Raw genomic sequence first — 19554 nt, 5'->3', positions numbered from 1 at the left:
AACATAAGGAAAAATTCAAGCACTGGATTTTATTCATTTAATAACTATGTTTGATGGGCAAGTAATATTGGCTTATGAAGCCGAATTGGGTTCCTCAGATATGGTCATTGAACTTGACGGTGACTCGCATGCCTTCCGCTGATCCCTTACAAACTTAATTAGGGCACTCTTTTGCCGCTCCATGCCGTCGTAAAGTCCGTAGACCTGGGCAAAGCCAAAATAAGCGGCTACAACTGCGACACCGAAAATAGGAACCATGATGACAAATCCCCCTAGACAGGCAAAGAATACCATGGACACGATTGTCAGGAGAGTGCCTGAAAAAAAGGGTAAATTAAAGTGGGTTTATAAACAAACACTGATTAGTTCACCTTCTAGAACTAAAAGGCCAGTGAAGGTCATCAGCATGGTGGCTATTCCGAACCCAAAGATTATGAGGAAAGGCAGGAGAAAGACCAGACCGCCGGCCAGCAAACAAATGGCAATATGAGGATTTCGTGCGCACCAGGACGCCAAGATCTCTAAAAACTCATTGCCACCCAGCTCTGACATAACAAACTTGGCCAGGCGACGGATTTGAAGCCCTGCAAGATCAGCAAAGATTTAATGATTACTTAATACTCCTTTGATAAAATAAAGTTAAAAACTAGGAAAGTCCGACTTAAGTTAGCATACAAATCCCTATAACATTCTTTTGGGAAGATAATTTCAACAAATAAAAGAAATATTAAACCAAAAAGTTCAAAAACCGTTTAGAGCAGCATCCAATAAAATTCAAAAATAGGGTAATTAGCACTTAGTAAATTTGATCGCTGGACGTACATGTCTTGTTAGTAAACTGAAGCAACCCGTCCAGAAACTGGTCATCTTTGGGTAATTCTTTCTGATCGCCTGGGTTTTGGGCTTTTTTCGGCTCTGAATTGCTTTTTGTTTTTGCTTCTGCAGTCTTTTTTGCGGCTTTGCGTGCCTTGTTTAAGTGAGCCTGCAAGATTAGATCAGCAATTACATTACTGAAAGGCAAATTAAAAATCAAAAGTGATTAAGCGTTGGTCGCTTCTGGGGCCAGAAATTGCGACCTTTGACTCTGCTGCCCGCGAATTAGGCCGTATATGTAGATCTTCCCAAAGGCAAAGCAATACGTTTACACCCACCATGTTGGCGGCTACTGTGAGAATCTTAGGAGATTTGTGTGCTCATAACAGGAGAAAAAGCCAGTTCCACATTTAGTAAAACGCGAATTAAAAGCAACCGTAGAGAAAAACAAAAATAAACAAACAAAAAATATCGGCATTACATCCCTGATTAAAAACAATCGATAAAGCGTTGCCACCTCGCCAAGGCAGTTTGAATTAACCCACGAATCACCAAATGAGATAAACAGCAAACATAATTAAAGATAGTTATATAGCTCTAACATTTTATGCATTTTATAATCAACAAAAAATGTTAAAATGGGCGCTTAGACACGTATCTCTTTAGAGAAGACTAAGGATTAGTGGAGCAGGAAGCGAAGTCCGTTGAAAGGTGGTCGTTCCGTAATTCTCTCCGCAATCAAACGCTCCCCGTGTACCGTCATCCCGCAGCGAAGTTTTGGAGCGTGCAAAAAATTAAGATCGGCAGCACGTTTTCCGCTTTGAAGTGGTAGCCAGCCGTAAACCTGGGACTCTAGGAGCGGGACAGCTTTAACCAGCTGCCTCTGGTGCTCCAACTGCTTCTCCGGCCAGGTGTGCCGCAGATAACGCAGCGGATCCGGCGGATGACGTTGGTCAAACTGGGCGTAGAACTTCCGGGTCAGGGGATAAACTATAAATCAGAAGAAGATCTAAAGCTTCCATCCAAGTAGGTGAAGAAAATCTAAGCCAAATGTTTATTAACTACTTTTATGAATGTTGAACCCCCATACCTTGGCTCACTGGAACAAAGGATTCAAAGAGTCGGATGTGTCGGTTGGACTTTTCGATCAGCTCCTTTTCAAAATCGTAGGGCAGTGGTCGGGGGTCCCCCTCGTGGTGATCTTGTCCCTCGTTATCCTCCTCGCCTTCGTCGGTGGTTTCGAGTCCTGGTTTCATACTGCTCCGCGCGACCCAACTCGCGCTTTCACTTGCCCTCCTTTTCCAGCTCCTCGAAGAAGCTTGCTAGCGATACGGGGACTCAAGAAATCCGTCCGCAGTTCGTGGCGTGCTCGGTTCATTTGACGTGGCTGCGGAATTTTCTGCAGCAAGGACACCTGTCCGTCCGTCCGTCCGACAATCCGCTTGTCTGCTTGTCTGCCTGGCTGTCTTTCTGTTTTGGCAGCAACTTGTTCTCATTAAAGTTTTCCCATTGTTGCTGGATGGCAGGCAATGTTACCAATACTGCACACGCATCCCCACGACGCACCCCAGTGGGGCTTAAGAGGGCAGTCGGGCAGGATGGGTGTCGGTGGTGGTGTGACCCACAATCACAGTTTCGCCAACGTGAAAGGCGCCTGTCGGGCGAACTTACTCGGCAGTTGTTGCGGGGTGTCCACGATGGGTGCGATTGGGTCAGGAGAAGGCAAAAGGCATTCAGACATTGATGTGACGTGGTAGATGTTCTCAGGGCAGTAGCTGTACCTATAGGAGGGTAATATAAAGGATATAGGATATAATATTTTTAAAGAACAGACCCTCATCTGAACCAAATTCTTAATCAGTCCGTTAAATACAAAATACTACACTTTTTATTCTATGCCAACCATCTAGAAATCCAGAAAGTAAAATTTTAAAAGGTTTACCCTTAGCATCACTGCTTCCATCCGCTCATTGGCTTGATTTCATGTCATTGGTGTAATTTGGTACAAGCCCAAAAACCGAATCCTTGAAGTAAACAGCAATTTCCGAAAATAAACCTATTCGAGCGATTGCCATTGCGTGTCCAAACAATCGCAGCCGCAATCCTTTGGAGGCGGAGGAGGAGGCGGCAACCACATTCTGCACTTGGCTGCCGTAATTCTTTATGTCCTGTTCGGGTTGTGGAACTGGCTCATTGCCGTCAATTCCAGCCTAATCGAATCTAATTGAATGCATAAATACGGAAATAAATCAATTTAATTACAAAACAGCCAACAACAGTCACTGCAAACGGTTTACACGCACACTTAAACACACGAATCTAAATACGATTATTATAGCTATAAATAGGTATAAGCCTTGGTAATGCCTTGGGAGTACCACGAGAAATTGGGGATTTAAGTATATATTAATAAATTAATTGTCGAAGCAAGTGGATCCGCCGCCTGGCAATGGCGGTCCTAGCTGAAGGGGTATTCGCACTGTGACATAGTTTTACAGTTATCCTTGCGGATATAACTATTCCTAGTTTTCATTAGTTAAATATCCAAGAACTAGGTTAACAGAGATTGATTTAATGTCATCAACCACTCCATTAATTTAACTTCTTGAAGGCAGTCTGTTTTTGTAAAAATTAAATTTTATAAAAACAATCTAAACAACCAATTTACATCTTTTAGAAGTGCGGTAAATTTATGTCTGTTTAATACATAAATTGAGTTAGGCCTAGGCTAAATGGTTTATACATTATTATTATATAAAAAATGCATGTCTAAACACGAAATATAGAAAATTCTAATTATTATGTCCAGCACTAAAACTATAATGATCGGTAACCTTCTGGGGAACTATGAGAAGACGGTTCTCCTACGAGGTTGAGGTATTTATGCTTCAAGCACTGCTGATTGAAACCCCGATTGCCTGAGGATGCGAATTATTTACAAGGTAGCCCAGCCGCCAGAGCGAATACCCCACAACTAACTAAATACATATCTACAGATCAGTCGTGTTTAGTTGTCCAGGTGGTTGCAAGACTACAACGCCTCCGGGTAGAAGTCTCGATATGCGAAGTTTTCAATGAACTCTGGGCGGTGGCAGGCGAACAGGTGGTGGGGCAGCTCCTTGTGGGCGTGCTTCTCCAGCGCCTTGCGCGTCTTCTCTAGCAGCACGGCCTCGTCGAACTTGACCCGCTGCACGGTGGTCTTCCGCAAGATTGTTTGCACGAACTGTGACCACACGGATCCAGACTCCTCTGGCCCTGAGCCTGATCCCGAGCCCTCATCCGCTAGCTTCTCCTTTGATGGCTGGTTCGGTTCCTGCTTCTGTTCCTGCTGATTTGTCTTCGCCGCCGCCTTTGCTTCGCTTTCAGCGTAGACAGTGGACGCATCTGTTTTGGCAGCTTGGGCTTCTTCAGTGGCAGAATCTTTGCTCTTGGCCAGCGGAATGTCCTGCATAAGCGTCTGCAGCCGGTCAACTGTCTCCGCCATTCGTTTCCGGAAGTCCACGATTCGCCGGGTGTAGCTAAAGAGCGTCCGCTCCTCCGCCAGCTTTAGTGGCCTCATTCGCTCCTCCTGGCTCAGCTCGGCCAGCTCCAGCAGCGGGCGAACGCGAACGCCGGCCTCCGCGGTGCCACTGAGGTAGATCCGGATGGCGAACTCTTGCATGGCCGTGGTATTGACCAGGGCTTTGGCATAAGCGTTACGTGCTTTGAGAATCACTTCTCTAATAATGGCCAACTGGGTTGTGGAGGCGTTGACCACTTTCGGTTGAATATCTTGCGGATCCAGCTCCTCCAAGTGGGCCGGTCTGTCCAGGTTGTCCAACACCTCTGCCAAGTAATTGCGCATCTGCTCGCTGTCGCCCTGAAGAGTGAGCAAGCCAAGTCCCTGGATCAGGAGGATGTTGGCCTGGAATTGTTGCTCCAGCTCGTACAGCTGCCAGAGCGATCTCATCCGTGACTCGTACTCTTTTTGGGCACTTGTGCCGAGGACAGTGCTGATGTTGACATCGTACAGCTGCAGACCCCGGATGAAGGCCACGTCCATTGTGTAGTTACCCATGAAGGCCAGCACATAGTGGAGGGCCTCAGAGGCGCTGCCGAAGCTCTCCCGCCGCTGGGCAAAGAACTCATCCAGATCACTGACGGTCAACTGGTTGCGTGGCACCTCGCTCCTCTGCAGGCTCTCATTGAGCTCACGCTCTTCGCGAATCCGCTCAAAGTTGCTTACCAGCAGATCGCCGGCAGGCTGCTGAAACTCATCAAACACCTCGATGTCCACGGCCATGGTTGTGGTGGCGCCGGATTGCTCGCGTCCCTGCTCCTTCCTCGAATCGTGTGCCTGCACATTCTCAGGTTCCTTGAAATAGTATTCGTAGTTTTCCAAGTGACACTGCGGCACCCACTGTTCCTGCACCGCAACCTGACGCTCCCTGGTTCTTTCGAAGATCGCCCGTGCACTGAATCGCTGTAAGTCCAGGGACGCGTATATGTCTTCCTTATGGGCGTGGCAACAGTGAAGAGCCGACATGTCCATGGGATGTGCTTCCGTGTTGAAAATGTATGCACCTGCCTGCACTATGCACACATCGTCCTTGGTGGACAGAAGTTCCCCTCCAGAGCCATCGTTGTGCAGAAAGTTGTTCTCGTCGAACAGGAGATACAAGTATTTGCTTGTTTCTGCCAGGAAGAACGACTCCATACGATTCTCCTTTTCGTGGGTGACCACATTGCGGATCTAAAAAGAAAAACAAATTATAGAAGACCTTGCTCAAAACTTTTTTAAAGACGTTCTAACCGTTGCATAGCCGCACTTGGTCTTGGCACTGAACTCAAGGGTCTCGAGCATGTGCTCACCGAGCTCCAACAGGTACTCGTTCCCCGTTGCCCGGTATAGATACATGGCCGACTCAATTAGCTCCGGTCGCAAGGGATACACCTCCCGGTTCGGAGATGCTTCTCCTGCAGCGATGTTATAGAACTCAGGTAGAAAGCCGTACTTCTTCCAGACACCAATATACCTCGATATTGTGCGCAGTGCCGGCTCCGTATCCCCAATTATGCTGAGGATGCCGGGCCAAAATGCCTCCAGAGACTGAAAAACAGGCAGGGTGACGTGGCCTTTGTTCATGCCCACCCACACGTACCAGTCCTCCTTTCGCATGTACTTGTCGATGGCCGCGCGAGCCTCGTGGAACAATTCCAGTAGCTCCGGGCGATTGAGCAATATGGACGCCTTAACAAGGTATTCAAACAGGGAGTCGACTCCTGCTCCGATTCCCGAATCCAGGGCTGTCCAGCGACCGCTCTGCACATCGATGTGGTTGCCAAAAAGTCCGATATGCGAGCGATAGGCCCAGAGGGCGTGTATCGCCTGCATGGCCACCTCCTCGTAAATGCTGTTCCCGGTTAGCCGGCTTAGAGTGCCAAATTCGATAAGAAAGGTGCCTACACCCGCCGTGCAGGTTACCGAGGTTTCGCCCTTGGGCACGCCGTAGCGCAAATTTACGGTGCCGTAGGGCATACCCGTGTTCGTGTCGAAGGCGGGCAGCAAACGGCGGGCCATGTCCTCCGCCAGTCGCAGCAAAGGACCTCTGCAGGGCCAACCCAGTTCCACCTCGACGCCAGCCCGCTTGGAGAGTAGATGGGCGGACAGCAGGCCGCCAACGATGCGTATGTTTGTCTCGAAAACGGAGACATTGATGTCCCGGTCGAAGTTCATCTTCTCCTCAAGCAGACGGGCAACGCGGCGGAACTCCGTGAAGTTGCCCATAGTAGCCAGCGTGTCTAAGGCGTCAATTAGGGTCAGGGAGTAGCTGCCCCAAGTGTCATGGCCGTCGCAGGTTAGCGGACGCAGTTCGTCGTAGTTCGAGGCGTGACGCAAGTAGCCCTCGTATGCGTGCTGGAACATCCGCCGCACGTCCTCCCTGGAAATTTTCAGTAAATATTAGTATTCACTAGAGGAGCTAATCCCATTAACCCACCTCAGCTCCAGCTTTCTTGCCTTGGAGTACTGTTTCTGGCCGCTGATGTCGGTGGCCAGCAGAAGGAGCACTACACAAATCAGAGCCCTTCTGGTGTTCTGGGTCATCTGCTGCTGCATCGTGGGACAGTCAATCAATCAGAACTGCTAATTCAATTATGGGCATGGTCAGTGCCCCATAGCCAGCGTGGATTTGGTTGTGTGGATATCAGATGAGGCAACGTTGCCGCGAAATCAAAACATGGCAAAACCGTGATAGTCGCATCGCTCTTTAAATACTCTCACTTTTTGTAGGTTATATTGTTGTTTATTTGAAATTGTAATTTGGTATCTTTCCACTAAATGGAGAATATTTTATACAGTGTTAACAACACTTAAATGATCTTTTAATATTTATGTCTCATCCAGCATTGTTCATGTCTAATTATATGATACGAATATGATAATGATATATACTATGGGCAATATTTAAGTTTAATAGATTTTCCTGCACCAATTAAGTCAAAACGGTTAAACAACCGGCTATATCTCACAATACCACGCAATCAGCTGTTGCTGATCGAAAAACTATCGGCAGGGTGGTCCACACACTTTAAAATAGTCATAGCCGTTTTAAACGCACTCTAACAACCGAACCATCCAAAAATATGAGCCTTATAATTTAAAATGTATTTCTAAAATGAAAATCCACGAGATTAACGCGATTGTCTTTCAATTCGTGCCATAAAAATACCGATTATTCGCGATTGCTTGAGCGGCACTCGCGCCTTTTATTTTCTTAATCGCGTTGAGTTGGCAGCACGCATTTGTGTTTTTTTTTGGCTATTCAAAAGTGTGTTCGTTCGGGTAAAAAGTGTTTTAAAACCGAAATATTTAGCGAAACAGGCTGCTGATAAAAGAAGCAACTGCACCCAGCGGTAAGTAAATACCTTTCATTTAAGTTTTAAGCCCTGAGATCCTCCTGAAGAGTTGATTAAGTAGATTTTCAACCATTGTTGCTCCTGCTGTACGACAAATCATCTTTCTGTCCACCAGTTCGTACCTTGGAGGGAAAACATCTAATCAAGTGATCTACTGTCTCACATCGCAGGATGTGGACCATAGACTGGGTGCCTTTTTATACCCATTTTTAATGCGTTTCCCCAATTGCAATATGTACGCTTAATTGTCCGTTGGATGAAAAGTAAAAACATTGCAAAAAAAAACATGTGGGATCGCGTATTGCTTTCCAGAAACCTCCATTAAACATATCCCTATAACCCTTGGACCAAAGCACATTTCCTTTAAAAGCTTGTTTCCCATTGCCCCTCGAGTTATTTGCTAAGTTTTAAACAATTGAAGAAAAATATTAAATGTCTGCCCTAGAGTTGTCGTTGTTTGCATGGCATCGATAGCAGAGAGCCCCCAGCCACGGCGGCAACCCTACGCGCACACGCAAACCTATCGAAAATTTTTACCCCACGGTCGATAAAATACTTTCGTTGCTTTTTTCAATAGTCGTGTACGAAAATAATAGGAAAAAGCAAATAGTAGGGAAATAAATAGGGCAGAGTGTACCCAGTGCCCAGTGGAGTGTTTTGTTTTCCGTGGAGTACGGATTATTGTGCAACGGATCGGTCCAGCGGAAAGTGCAAATATGCCCAGTACGAAAAAGTGGCCAGCAAAAGCAATAACAAAATAGCAACAGCAACGTGTGTGTCTTGTAAGCAGCGAAAAAGTGCTCGTGTGTGCGTGTTTGCGTGTGTGTGTGTTTTGGGGGGTGGTCTGTGTGTTTCGCCCGTCCCGTGTCCATAAATTAGAATCGAACCAAATCGAAATCGACATTGAAGTCCGCTTCGCCACCGCGATGTCCGTCGACCAGGATCAATAACAACCACCAGCAACGGACCATTAATTTCTCCATAGCGAGAGGAATCAAAATTGGTATCGGAATCTGAACCTGAATCGGAGGAATCACGCGCCACATCAAACCCAATACGGAAAACGGCTGAAAAATGTTAGCTAAATGCCAAGTTATCTACAATCATTATGGTTTGCCCCTGTGTGCGTGCTTGTGGCTGCGTGTGTGTGCGATAGCAAAGGCGAAATCCGGTCAAATTGCGATGCCAAATTGTCGCCCAATTAATTGATCTTTCAATTGGCGAAGCACTTCATATTTTCCCAGCTCCATATGGCACTCGATATTGTCGTCCGTGCCTGGAAACCGCATCTCAAATTTTGCTACTGTCGCACAGGCATATTGTATAACCATTGTTTATCTTTGGACACTCCGGTTCCGCAGTGGAGTACAGTGGAGGCTGTCAGGGGTGGACGCGCCGATAAGTAGAGTGTCACCTGTTAAGCAGCCTTATCTTGAGAGCTTTACAAGCCACTCCGATTGACTTACTCACATTAGGACAGGAAAAGCCAGACAAGAAATAGCATACATGATTAAGAAGCTCCCTAGCAGATCGATATATATGTATACCAGTATGTACCTCACTGTACATCAGCCAGTTAGTGTTTCACAAAAGAAAAGTTTTTTAAATACACCTTACACCTTTCCCTTATCTTAGGGTAGAATCTTAGGGTAAACGCGAATCATTTGTTTGGGTAAATGTTACATTTATGCATTCACCTCAGAAGCCTTATGTAATAAACAATAGCTAAACTACCGAAATTTGAAACTGATTCCACAAACCTTCTTGTAAAGCAATTGCCCTCTTTCTACTCTGTGCTTGATCATATTTCAAAGGAAACCCTTATTTGCCTAGGTAGGTTGCGATATAACGACCTGCTGGTATAGCAAGCGACTTAGTTAGAGTAAAGTAATCGAAAGAGCCAAAAACCTTATGAGAGCCACTGCCTGCCAGCCTTTACTGTACCACACACGCACTCGAATCGGATTCCAATCTCAAGTTCTCACGCACACAGGGCCGACCGTCGCCATCCACCTGGTGGAGACGTGAGCAAATGTTTACTCAAGACCCGTTCTTACAGACCCCGCAGTAGCGTAGTCGGAACCCCTACCACCATCATCAGCGAGGAGCAGGAGAAGGAGAAGGAGAGGTTACCACCACCACTACCGCAAAGATTGGGTAAAGCGCGCCAGAATGGTGAGTACCAATCTGGTGGTGCCGGTGGTGCTGTGGGGACCCACAGCGCCCACGCACTGCATCTCGAGCGTGTTTCTCTCGGACGACCAGTTCACCCTTGTCACCGGCTGCTACGACGGACAGATCTGCCTGTGGCAGGTGGAGCCGACCACCCTGAAGATGTCGCCGCGCTGCCTGCTGGTGGGCCACTCGGCCCCGGTTTTGTGCCTGGTGCGAGCTTCGCTTCTTCCGGAGAACAACTTCCTGGTCAGCTCGTCGGAGAACGGTGAGATGTGCACCTGGGACCTCACGGACGGCAAGTGCATGGAGGCGGTCAAGCTGCCGCAGGTGCACACCCAGATCCAGAGCTACCACACGGCGAACAGCGAGGACGTGCGCCTCTTCTGCATTGGCTACTATGCCGAGATCATGGTCATGGACCCCTTCAGCCTGGAGGTGATCTACGTGCTCAGCTCGAAGGTCAAGCCGGACTGGATCTCCGCCATCCACGTGCTGCGTCCCATGCGCCGCAAGGACGACGTGGTGCTGGCCATCACCACAACCGGCACCGTGAAGGTGTGGACCCTAACGGGCAACGAGAACAAGCACGCGGAGCCCATCTACGAGAACGAGTCGAAGGAGATCCGCTGCCTGAACGCCATCACCATGAACTGCTGCGCCCAGAACCAGCGCACCGTGCTCCTCGTGTGCACCAAGTACTGGCAGATCTACGACGCCGGCGACTTCACCGTCCTCTGCTCGGTGATCGCCCCGGCGCGGGAGCGCTGGCAGGGAGGCGACTTCATCACCTCGGACCGGGTGATGCTCTGGACGGACGAGGGCAAGGGCTACCTGTACAAGCTGCCCGCCAACTGCATTCCGGACAACAAGGAGTTCCACTCGAAGAGCGTGGTCAGGGACGCTCCGTACCTCTACTACGTGCTGCAGCACGCTGGCGACAAGGTGCTCTCCTGCCCGCCGGCCATGAAGCTGCTCCAGGGCACCGGCGGCCAGCACAACCTGCTGCGCGGCGACTCCGAGGGCTACATCTCCGTGTGGAATGTGCCGGAGGTGCCGCTGGACAACATCAGCATACTGCAGGCCAAGCAGATGCCGCCGCGCGTCCTCAAGCCGCACGTGTGCACCTCCCTGGTGGAGGCGTGGTCCATCATGGATCCCCCGCCCGTGGGCATCCTGGACCAGTTGTCGCGCATCACGGAGTCGCCGGTCAAGCTGACCTCGAGCATCTACCTACCGCAGCAGAGCCGTCTGGTGATCGGCCGCGAGGACGGCAGCATAGTCATCGTGCCGGCCACCCAGACGGTGATGATGCAGCTGCTGGTGGGGATCAAGCAGAACTTCAGCGACTGGCCCTCGCACCAGATCCTCTACGGTCACCGCGGCAGGGTCAACTGCTTGCTCTGTCCCTCGATGGTGCACTCGCGGTACGAGAAGTCGCACCTGCTCTCCGGCGGCATCGACTTCGCCGTCTGCCTGTGGGATCTGTACAGCGGCAGCCTGCTGCACCGGTTCTGCGTCCATGCCGGCGAGATCACGCAGCTGCTGGTGCCGCCGGAGAGCTGCAGTCCCAGGATCCTGAAGTGCATCTGCTCGGTGGCCTCGGACCACTCGGTCACGCTGGTCTCCCTACAGGAGCGCAAGTGCGTGACGCTGGCCAGCCGCCACCTGTTCCCGGTGGTCACCATCAAGTGGCGTCCGCTGGACGACTTCCTCATCGTGGGCTGCTCCGACGGCAGTGTGTACGTGTGGCAGATGGAGACGGGCCACCTGGACCGTGTGCTCCACGGAATGCTGGCCGAGGAGGTGCTCTCCGCCTGCGATGAGCAGGCTGAAGACGGCGGCTCGGGAGGCGGTGGCGGCGGATCGAACGGTGCCTCCGCCAGCGAGATGGGCATGGCCAATCCGGCCGTGCACTTCTTCCGCGGCCTGAAGTCGCGCAACATGAACGCCATCCGTCACGCCACCCAGCGCGGGATCAACCAACTGCAGCAGCTCCAAGGCCACAACCAGGGCAACTTCGACTTCCTGATGAAGCACCGCAGCAACCCCCTGGTGATCCAGGGCCTCCGCACCAATCCGAAGGACGCGGAGAGTCACATCCTCTTCTTCGACATCGAGGGATTGATCTTCGAGCTGCACAGCGAGGAGTACGCACAGATGACGCCGGCCACCTTGGAGGCGCTCGGTGTCCACCTGCAGAACCCCAAGGACGGCAAGTCGATGCATCTGGATGCCAGCAAGAAGATTGGCGACTTCTTCAGCAAGGTCAAGAACAAGGCGGTGGACGTGGAGAAGATCCTGAAGGACAAGGACAAGCACGGACTGGTGCAGAAGTTCAAGGAGAAGACGGAGATCGTGGAGAAGAAGGTGCAGGCCAAGGTGGAGAGCCTGCAGAAGGCGGTGGAGCCGCACGAGGAGCAGCAGGACCTGAAGAGCAAGATCGCCTCCAAAATGGAGGTCACGCACGTGATGGAGGTGGCCCAGCTGCTGCTCTCGCTGCTCCACTCGTGGGGTCTGGACCCGCACCTGGACAAGATGTGCGAGACGCGCCTGGGCCTGCTGCGCCCCATTGTGCCCATCTCCTATGGCGTGCTCTCCAAAGCCGGATACATGTCCCTGCTGCTACCCACGTGGCAGAACAACTACGCCATACCGCCGGGCATCCAGCTGCCCTCCAGCTCCAAGAAGCGCCCGCTGCCAGAGGAGCTGCAGCGGCTGGAGCACCTCACCGCCGTCTTCACGTCGCGTCTGCACTGGGAGCTGAGCACCACGCTGACCACCAACCACATCCTCGCCCTGGTGGCCATGTCGAACACGCTGCTCTCGATGAGCGCCGCCTCCTTCCTGCCGGACAGCGAGAAGCACAAGAAGCTGCAGCGCCTCGCCCAGCGCACGGACTCGACGCTGAGCAACGAGGAGGAGCGCGAGGAGCTGATGGCCCACCACGTCTCGCAGATCAAGCACGCCTGGAGCCTGCTGGCCACCCACCACTGCTTCCTGCTGCCGGACAAGATCGAGGCCCTGGAGCCGAAGAAGTTCAAGCGTCCGCAGGTGGAGATGATGGTCAAGCGCTGGCAGCACCACTGCATCGAGATCCGGGAGGCGGCACAGCAGATCCTCCTGGGCGAGCTGACCCGGATGGGCAAGAAGGGTCGCAAGCAGCTGGTCGAGAGCTGGGCGCAGTACCTGCCGCTCTACACGCACACGGAGCCCATCGTGGGCGCCCAGCAGCAGCTGGCGCTGATCAGTCAGCCGGCGGGCGGCGGAGCTGGCTCCGGATCGGGTGGGAACGGCGGCGTCGGCGTGGGCGGTTCCGGAGGAGGCGGCGGCGGCAGCGGAGGTCCGGGCGGCAACGTTTCCGGGGGAGACGGCCACCAGGACGAGGACTACGAGGAGGAGGAGGAGGAGATCATACGCAAGCCATCCAGCCTGTCGGAGCTAAAGCGCAAGCAGACCACCGCAGTCATACTCCTGGGCGTCATAGGAGCCGAGTTCGGCCAGGACATATCGCAGGACTCGCCGAACCATCGGGGCAGCATCAGCATGGCCACGGGCGCCACTCTGGCCAGTGGCGTGGCCGTCGGCGAGCGCAGGAAGTCGAGTGTGGTGGAGGGCTTCGGCATAGCCAACAACCTGGCGCGGCTCACCTCGATGGCCCTGGCCCACCTGCTGTACGCGCCGCCGTCTCCGAAGCTGCCCCAGTACACGCCGCTGCGGCGGGCGGCCATCGATCTGCTGGGCCGCGGGTTCACCGTGTGGGAGCCGTACCTGGACGTGTCCAAGGTGCTCCTCGGGCTGCTCGAGATCTCGTGCGAGGGCAAGGCGGTGCCGAACCTGAACTACAAGCTGCCGCTCACTCCGCAGGCGGACGCCTGCCGGACGGCCCGGCACGCCCTGCGCCTGATAGCCACCGCCCGGCCGGCGGCCTTCATCACCACGATGGCCCGCGAGGTGGCCAGGTACAACACGATGCAGCAGAACGCGCAGTCGATCAACACGCCGCTCACCCAGTCCGTGCTGCACAAGGCGAAGGGCGAGATCCTGCAGTGCGTCGAGATGCTGATCGACAAGATGCAGTCCGAGATCGCCGGCCTGCTGGTGGAGGTGATGGACATCGCGCTGCACTGCGTCGACAGCAACGAGCTGAAGAGCCGCGGCCTGGCGGAGCTCTGTCCGGCCATCTGCAAGTTCAACCAGATCTCGCACTGCGCCCAGACCCGGCGCATCGCGGTGGGCGCGAACAGCGGCAACCTGGCCATCTACGAGCTGCGCCAGAACAAGTGCCAGATGATCCCGGCGCACACCCACCCGATCACCTCGCTGGCCTTCTCGCCGGACGGCAAGTACCTGGTCTCGTACTCCTGCGCGGAGAACCGGCTCTCCTTCTGGCAGACCTCGACGGGCATGTTCGGGCTGGGCCAGTCGCAGACGCGCTGCACCAAGGGCTACTCCACGGCGCCGATTCCGGACGTGTCGCGCCTGAACCCGATGCGCCTGGCCAAGCTGGTGTGGATCAACAACCGCACGGTGACGCTGATGCTGGCCGACGGTTCCGAGACGCGGTTCAACGTCTAAGCAGGTGGCGCTGGACGAGCAAGAGGGCGAGAGGAGATGGAGATCCAGATCGAGATCGAGATCTCCTGGGTCCTGGGTCCTGCGGGACCTTTAGCATGTTATTAGGCAATCAGCGCGGGCTTCAAAAGCAGCGGAGCGCAGTGGAGGATGGAGAATGGATGATGGAGGACAAGGAAGAGGATCGGGAGGCGAATCAGAGGGAGCAGAAACGACAAAACAATAATTATTCAAAAATAAAAAACAAAAACAAAAAACAGAAACGTCCTGCGTTTCGTTAAACGTAATTAAGGCAAAGGAAAACAAAAACAAAGAAAAGCTAAGCAACATTAGGTCAAAACAAAAACAAAAACAAAATCGAAAACGAAAGCGAAACAATTTTAAGGCAAACGGAAAGCTGGCTAAACTAATGCAAATGAGAAAATTCACAACACATTTTGTTATTTATTTATATACTTACCCTATATATCTGTATCTTATCCGTATCCGTATCCGTATCTGTATGTATTTTAATGTATTACACGATTTTACTACGCCCTTTGTTCCCCCTTGCTACGTCCATTTTATGTTTTAGTGCTAACGTTTTACCCCTACTCCTTAAGCGCGTGTTTCTGATTCTGTTTCTGTTCATTGTTTAACTTCCAATGCGGAAAAGAACAAAAACTAAATCCAAATATTAAAAGGTAAACAACAATTAACCAGATGCAAGCAAACAACCACGCGAGAAACAACAAAGGAAATTGAAAAAGATAAAAACAAAAACGAAAAAAACAAAGAATGAAAAGCTGTTATTATCATTACACAACTATTATTATTACTATTGTATGCTACTATTATTATTATTGATATTTGTTATGCCTAATGTATTGTTATATATATATATCTAAAAGAAACCTAAACAAATGTATTGAGCAAAGTTACGAAAAGAAAACAAACGGAAAACGAACACTAAATATTTATAGAGCGATCAGTTTTTTTTTTAACATTATAATTATTATTGTAATTCCTAAATATCTTCTTCTTTCGATAGTATATTTCTGCTAAGGCGTGTGTAAAAATCTTTGTTGTTACATATGTGAGAATTGTATAGGAAAATCAGTTTATAAAATACAAAACACAATATAACACACACACATACACACATTATTTATGTATTTCCGGCGGTAATATGCATCGAGCGAATAATAACGGTACTCGGGGGCCTAAAAACTATTTATCCTAAATATATAAATATACCCAACTGAATTTGCAATATGTGTTCGTTAACGTATTGAATACAACACAAGCAAACAACACAACACACACACACGTGTACTATGTGAGAGAGTTAATTGAATTTGTGCTTAATTTCAATTACGAATTATATATATATTTACAAGCATATATATGTGAATATACATGCATACTTATATACGAGATCCTTCAATCAAAGTATTACACAAACAAAACGAAACGAAGCAACTACCACAATTATGTACGGAGTATACAACAAATAAAGTCAACCAAACGTGAGCAAATCCTTCCAATTGCATTTTCCCTCGAGGCGGGATTGATTTTGATATTGATACTGAAGAAGCAACTTCGATGGTGTTGTCCAACACTTGGGTACTATTATAGCTATTTTCCAACACAATGCATGACAATACAAGTGACATCTGACCAACTCTCAGCTTCTGAATTTCAGCTTTTTGCTCGCCCAGTGAGAATGCCCGTCGCAGAAGCCCACAAAGGCCGGGGCAGGAAGGCAGCAGCTTCCGCTTCTGCATCCGCATCCGCCGCCGCAGCCCGGAGGCACTCGGCTCTCAGCGAGGATGAGGACAGCAACATCCAGCCGATGGAACAGGACGACGAGAGCAACCGCGACGACCACGATCCCGACCTCGACGAGGGCGAGGAGGAGGAGGAGCACCTCGACGAGGAGGAGGCCGAGGAGGAAGAGGAGCCGGACAGCAACGAGACCAGCGAGCCCGAGGAGCAGGTAGATCCGCCGGCCTTCAGCCTGGCCACGCTGGGACTGCAGCGCGTGGGCAGCGCCCCGCCGCCAAAGCCCAAGGTGCAGAAGGCCCCAATCCTGACCCTGAACGCCCGTGGAATGCCGGCCCGCATACGCAAGCGCAACCGGCTCTTCTACGACGAGAACATCATCAACGACGACAAGCCGCTGCGCATGAGCCTGGCGCCCAAGAAGATGCCCGGCAGGCCGCCGCTCTCCGCCGGGGCAGGCTCCGCCTCCCAGAAGACTCCGATCACGCCGTCCAAGGTGCTGAAGAAGCGCAAGGGCGTGGTCTCGCGCTACATGCGCTCCAGCGAGCAGGGCTCCAGCTCGAACTCCAACTCCAACTCGGCCGGCAGCCATTCGCAGCAGCAGGTGCAAGTGGGCAAGCACAAGAAGACACCGTCGAAGTCGCAGGCGGTGGGAAAGCTCTCCGCGGGCAGCAAGATGGCCGCCGGCGGATTCAAGTCGGGCCGCGGCGCCCACCTGGTGGGCAAGGGAGCGGCTGCGGCGGCGGCGGCAGCAGCGGCCGCCGAGGAGGAGGCCATCCAAGCAGAGGCCACCGCGCTGGCCAACAAGCGGCTGGGCCAGTCCATCGGGCTCCGGCTGCGCAACCTCCTGAAGCTGCCCAAGGCGCACAAGTGGGCCATCGCCGAGTGGTTCTACTCGTACATCGACAGGCCGCTCTTCGACTGCCGCGACGAGTTCATGAACCACGTGAACGAGCTGGCCCCCGGCTGGGCACCCGGAGCCTCAACCGCCACGAGTGGGTGAACATCAGGCGGCGGATGGGCAGGCCGCGCCGCTGCTCCGCCAACTTTTTCAGCGAGGAGCGCAGGGAGCTGGACAGGAAGCGGCAGCTGATACGCACCCTGCAGTCGCGCAAGCCCGGCGAGTTCAAGGACTCCATGCTGCTGTCGGACATGCCGGAGAAGATACCGATGCCGCTGCCGCTGGGCACCAAGGTCACGGCCAGACTGAGAACGCCCCAGGACGGGATCTTCGCCGGCACAGTGGCTGCCTACGACTCCATGAACTCCATGTACCGGGTGACCTTCGAGCGACACGGCCTGGGCACCCACGCCATCCCGGACTACGAGATCGTGTCCGAGAACTTCCACGAGATGCTGCCGCTGCACAGCTTCACGAAGGACTTCCGGCCGAACCTGATGAGCATCTACCAGACGAACAGCATGGGCTTCACCACCAACCTGGGCTTCACGGCCAACCTCACCAGCAACTACTTGCAGAAGAAGGAGAAGGGTGCGACCGGTGGCGGCGGCGGCAGCGGCGGGGGAGCCGTGGCGAACTACTCGAGGTCGCCGCAGAAGCACCTGGCCAGCAACAACGCGGCCGCGCGCAACGCACTCAGCATGAAGCTGAACAAGAGCGACCCCCTGCTGGGGCAGGACTGCGTGGGCGAGAGCCCCATTCGGCAGCAGCTGGCGAGGCACCACGCCTACTCCAGCTCGCTGCTGGAGCACCTGGTGCACCTGCAGAAGCACATCGCGGTGAAGGCCGACCGCATCCAGCGCCTGAACAAGATGAACGCCACCGCCGAGCTGGCCATGGGCGAGATGATCAGCCAGGACGAGAACGGGGACCGCCATCGGCGCCAGATCGCCGACAACTTCCAGCGGCAGTACGCCTTCAACATTGTGTCCATCGAGCGCATCAACGGCGAGCTCATGTTCGAGCTGACCAAGGTGCAGGAGATGTCCACCAGCCTGACGCGCAACCCCAACGTGCAGGCCATGATCTCGCCGACCTACCTGCGCGAGGAGTGCCGCGCCAAGGCCTCGCAGACGGTGGACGACATCAACAAGGGCCTGGTGAAGAATCCGCGCATGATTCGTCTGCTCAAGAACCTCACCACCCTGCTGATCGTGACCCAGAACCTCGGCGGCGACTGCGACGTGGGCGAGGTGAACAAGGTGCTCGAGGGCTGCCTCGAGGAGGTGCGCAGCAACCTGTTCTGCGGCGACAACAGCGAGGTGTTCCAGAAGAGCGTCCAAGTGCGCCTCGAGTACATTGCCATGGACATCAGCCGAAGCCTGGAGGAGCGCAGCCAGAGTCGCGTGGCGGATGGTGCAAAGTCAGCGGTAAAATCCGAGGACCAAGACAACAACGACAGGGAGGAGATGGACGAGCAGGAGGGCGCCACAGACAGCCCCAAGGCGAAAACGAAAGGAAGACCGGAGCAGGCCGAGAAGAAGAACCAGGCCGGAGCGGGCAAGAAAGACCAGGACACGGAGGAGGAGGACAAGTTGGACTCCGACGAGTCGGACAACGCAGAGCACTTGAACCCGCTGCAGCAAGACGACACGGAGGAGCAGCACCTGGACCCCGAGGAGGAGTCGCCCAATCCGTCAGCCACCGAGGACACGCAGATCACCATTGAGTCCATGAAGGAGTCCGACGATGAGTTCCACTCGACCGCCGAAACGGAGGAGGACGACCTCGAGCAGCTGAAAATGGAGGAGGACGAGGGCGAGGAGTTCGTCTACGAGAAATAGCCTGCACAGGACCGACCAAGCTGCATCTATTCGCTAGTCGAATACCAACCATTTTTAACAACGGCCTCCTGGACCTTAGTTTAAACCCAAGAGTAGGAGTAAAGTTTCGAAGAAGGTGTTGCAATAAAGCTGTAACAAAGTAACCAGTAGGAAGTTGGAACTCGTTTGCGTTTCATGCCCTTGCAGAGGTCAATGTAGTAGGACCTCAGTCGGAATATAGTATGACCTCAGTGGAGAAAACGCCTCAGAGCTCAGTCTAGACATGTATGTACGTCTGTCCGTTTCTATATCATATAGCTCCCATAGGAACAATCGGAAAAGTAATGGGAACATATGGTTACGTCACTAATCTTGATCATTTTTTGTATAATGTTTTTAACGACCTTAGATTTTGAATTCAGTTTCATAATAATAAGAAAAGATCAACCACTCTTTATAAAATGAATAGGTGAAAAAAATAAAACGTTTTTTTTTTATCATTCAAGAATGATTTTTGGAACAAGAATTTTCTAACGAATTTCGAATTACGAATGCAATATCAAGTTCAAAAGACTTTATCACATAACTGGGATCTCCCTCAAAAAAATA

At 52.1% G+C, this 19554-nt stretch overlaps 5 protein-coding genes across 5 annotated transcripts; 2 read left to right on the top strand and 3 right to left on the bottom strand.

The window, feature by feature from the left end:
- Positions 1–23: 23 nt before the first annotated feature.
- LOC108097240 lies at positions 24–1280 on the bottom strand. The gene is made up of 4 exons (XM_017199418.2): positions 1152–1280; positions 823–982; positions 372–584; positions 24–317 (listed from the first exon to the last, which is right to left on the bottom strand). Exons 1-4 carry the CDS (start codon positions 1152–1154, stop codon positions 73–75), a joined length of 621 nt encoding a protein of 206 aa, XP_017054907.1. The 5' UTR covers positions 1155–1280; the 3' UTR covers positions 24–72.
- A 110-nt stretch (positions 1281–1390) lies between these two features.
- On the bottom strand, positions 1391–2957 carry LOC108097107. The gene is made up of 3 exons (XM_017199176.1): positions 2756–2957; positions 1904–2594; positions 1391–1803 (listed from the first exon to the last, which is right to left on the bottom strand). The coding sequence occupies exons 2-3, from the start codon at positions 2067–2069 to the stop codon at positions 1493–1495; spliced, it is 477 nt and encodes a 158-aa protein (XP_017054665.1). The 5' UTR covers positions 2070–2594; positions 2756–2957; the 3' UTR covers positions 1391–1492.
- A 93-nt stretch (positions 2958–3050) lies between these two features.
- LOC108097104 (ER degradation-enhancing alpha-mannosidase-like protein 2) lies at positions 3051–7335 on the bottom strand. The gene is made up of 3 exons (XM_017199173.1): positions 6792–7335; positions 5606–6734; positions 3051–5545 (listed from the first exon to the last, which is right to left on the bottom strand). Exons 1-3 carry the CDS (start codon positions 6908–6910, stop codon positions 3845–3847), a joined length of 2949 nt encoding a protein of 982 aa, XP_017054662.1. The 5' UTR covers positions 6911–7335; the 3' UTR covers positions 3051–3844.
- Positions 7336–7406: 71 nt separating this feature from the next.
- On the top strand, positions 7407–19109 carry LOC108097003. Its single transcript, XM_043207396.1, is given in 3 exon segments — positions 7407–7707; positions 16128–17177; positions 17180–19109. Coding segments are annotated over 2 exon segments (2802 nt in total). The 5' UTR covers positions 7407–7707; positions 16128–16162; the 3' UTR covers positions 18967–19109.
- LOC108097103 (WD repeat-containing protein 7) lies at positions 7785–15974 on the top strand. Its single transcript, XM_017199172.2, has 2 exons — positions 7785–8786; positions 9770–15974. Exon 2 carries the CDS (start codon positions 9883–9885, stop codon positions 14458–14460), a length of 4578 nt encoding a protein of 1525 aa, XP_017054661.1. The 5' UTR covers positions 7785–8786; positions 9770–9882; the 3' UTR covers positions 14461–15974.
- Positions 19110–19554: the final 445 nt, after the last annotated feature.

The sequence above is a fragment of the Drosophila ficusphila genome, unplaced genomic scaffold, assembly GCF_018152265.1.
Source record: "Drosophila ficusphila isolate 14025-0441.05 unplaced genomic scaffold, ASM1815226v1 contig_198, whole genome shotgun sequence".
Lineage (NCBI taxonomy): Eukaryota > Metazoa > Arthropoda > Insecta > Diptera > Drosophilidae > Drosophila > Drosophila ficusphila.
This window is presented reverse-complemented; position numbering and strand designations above follow the sequence as displayed.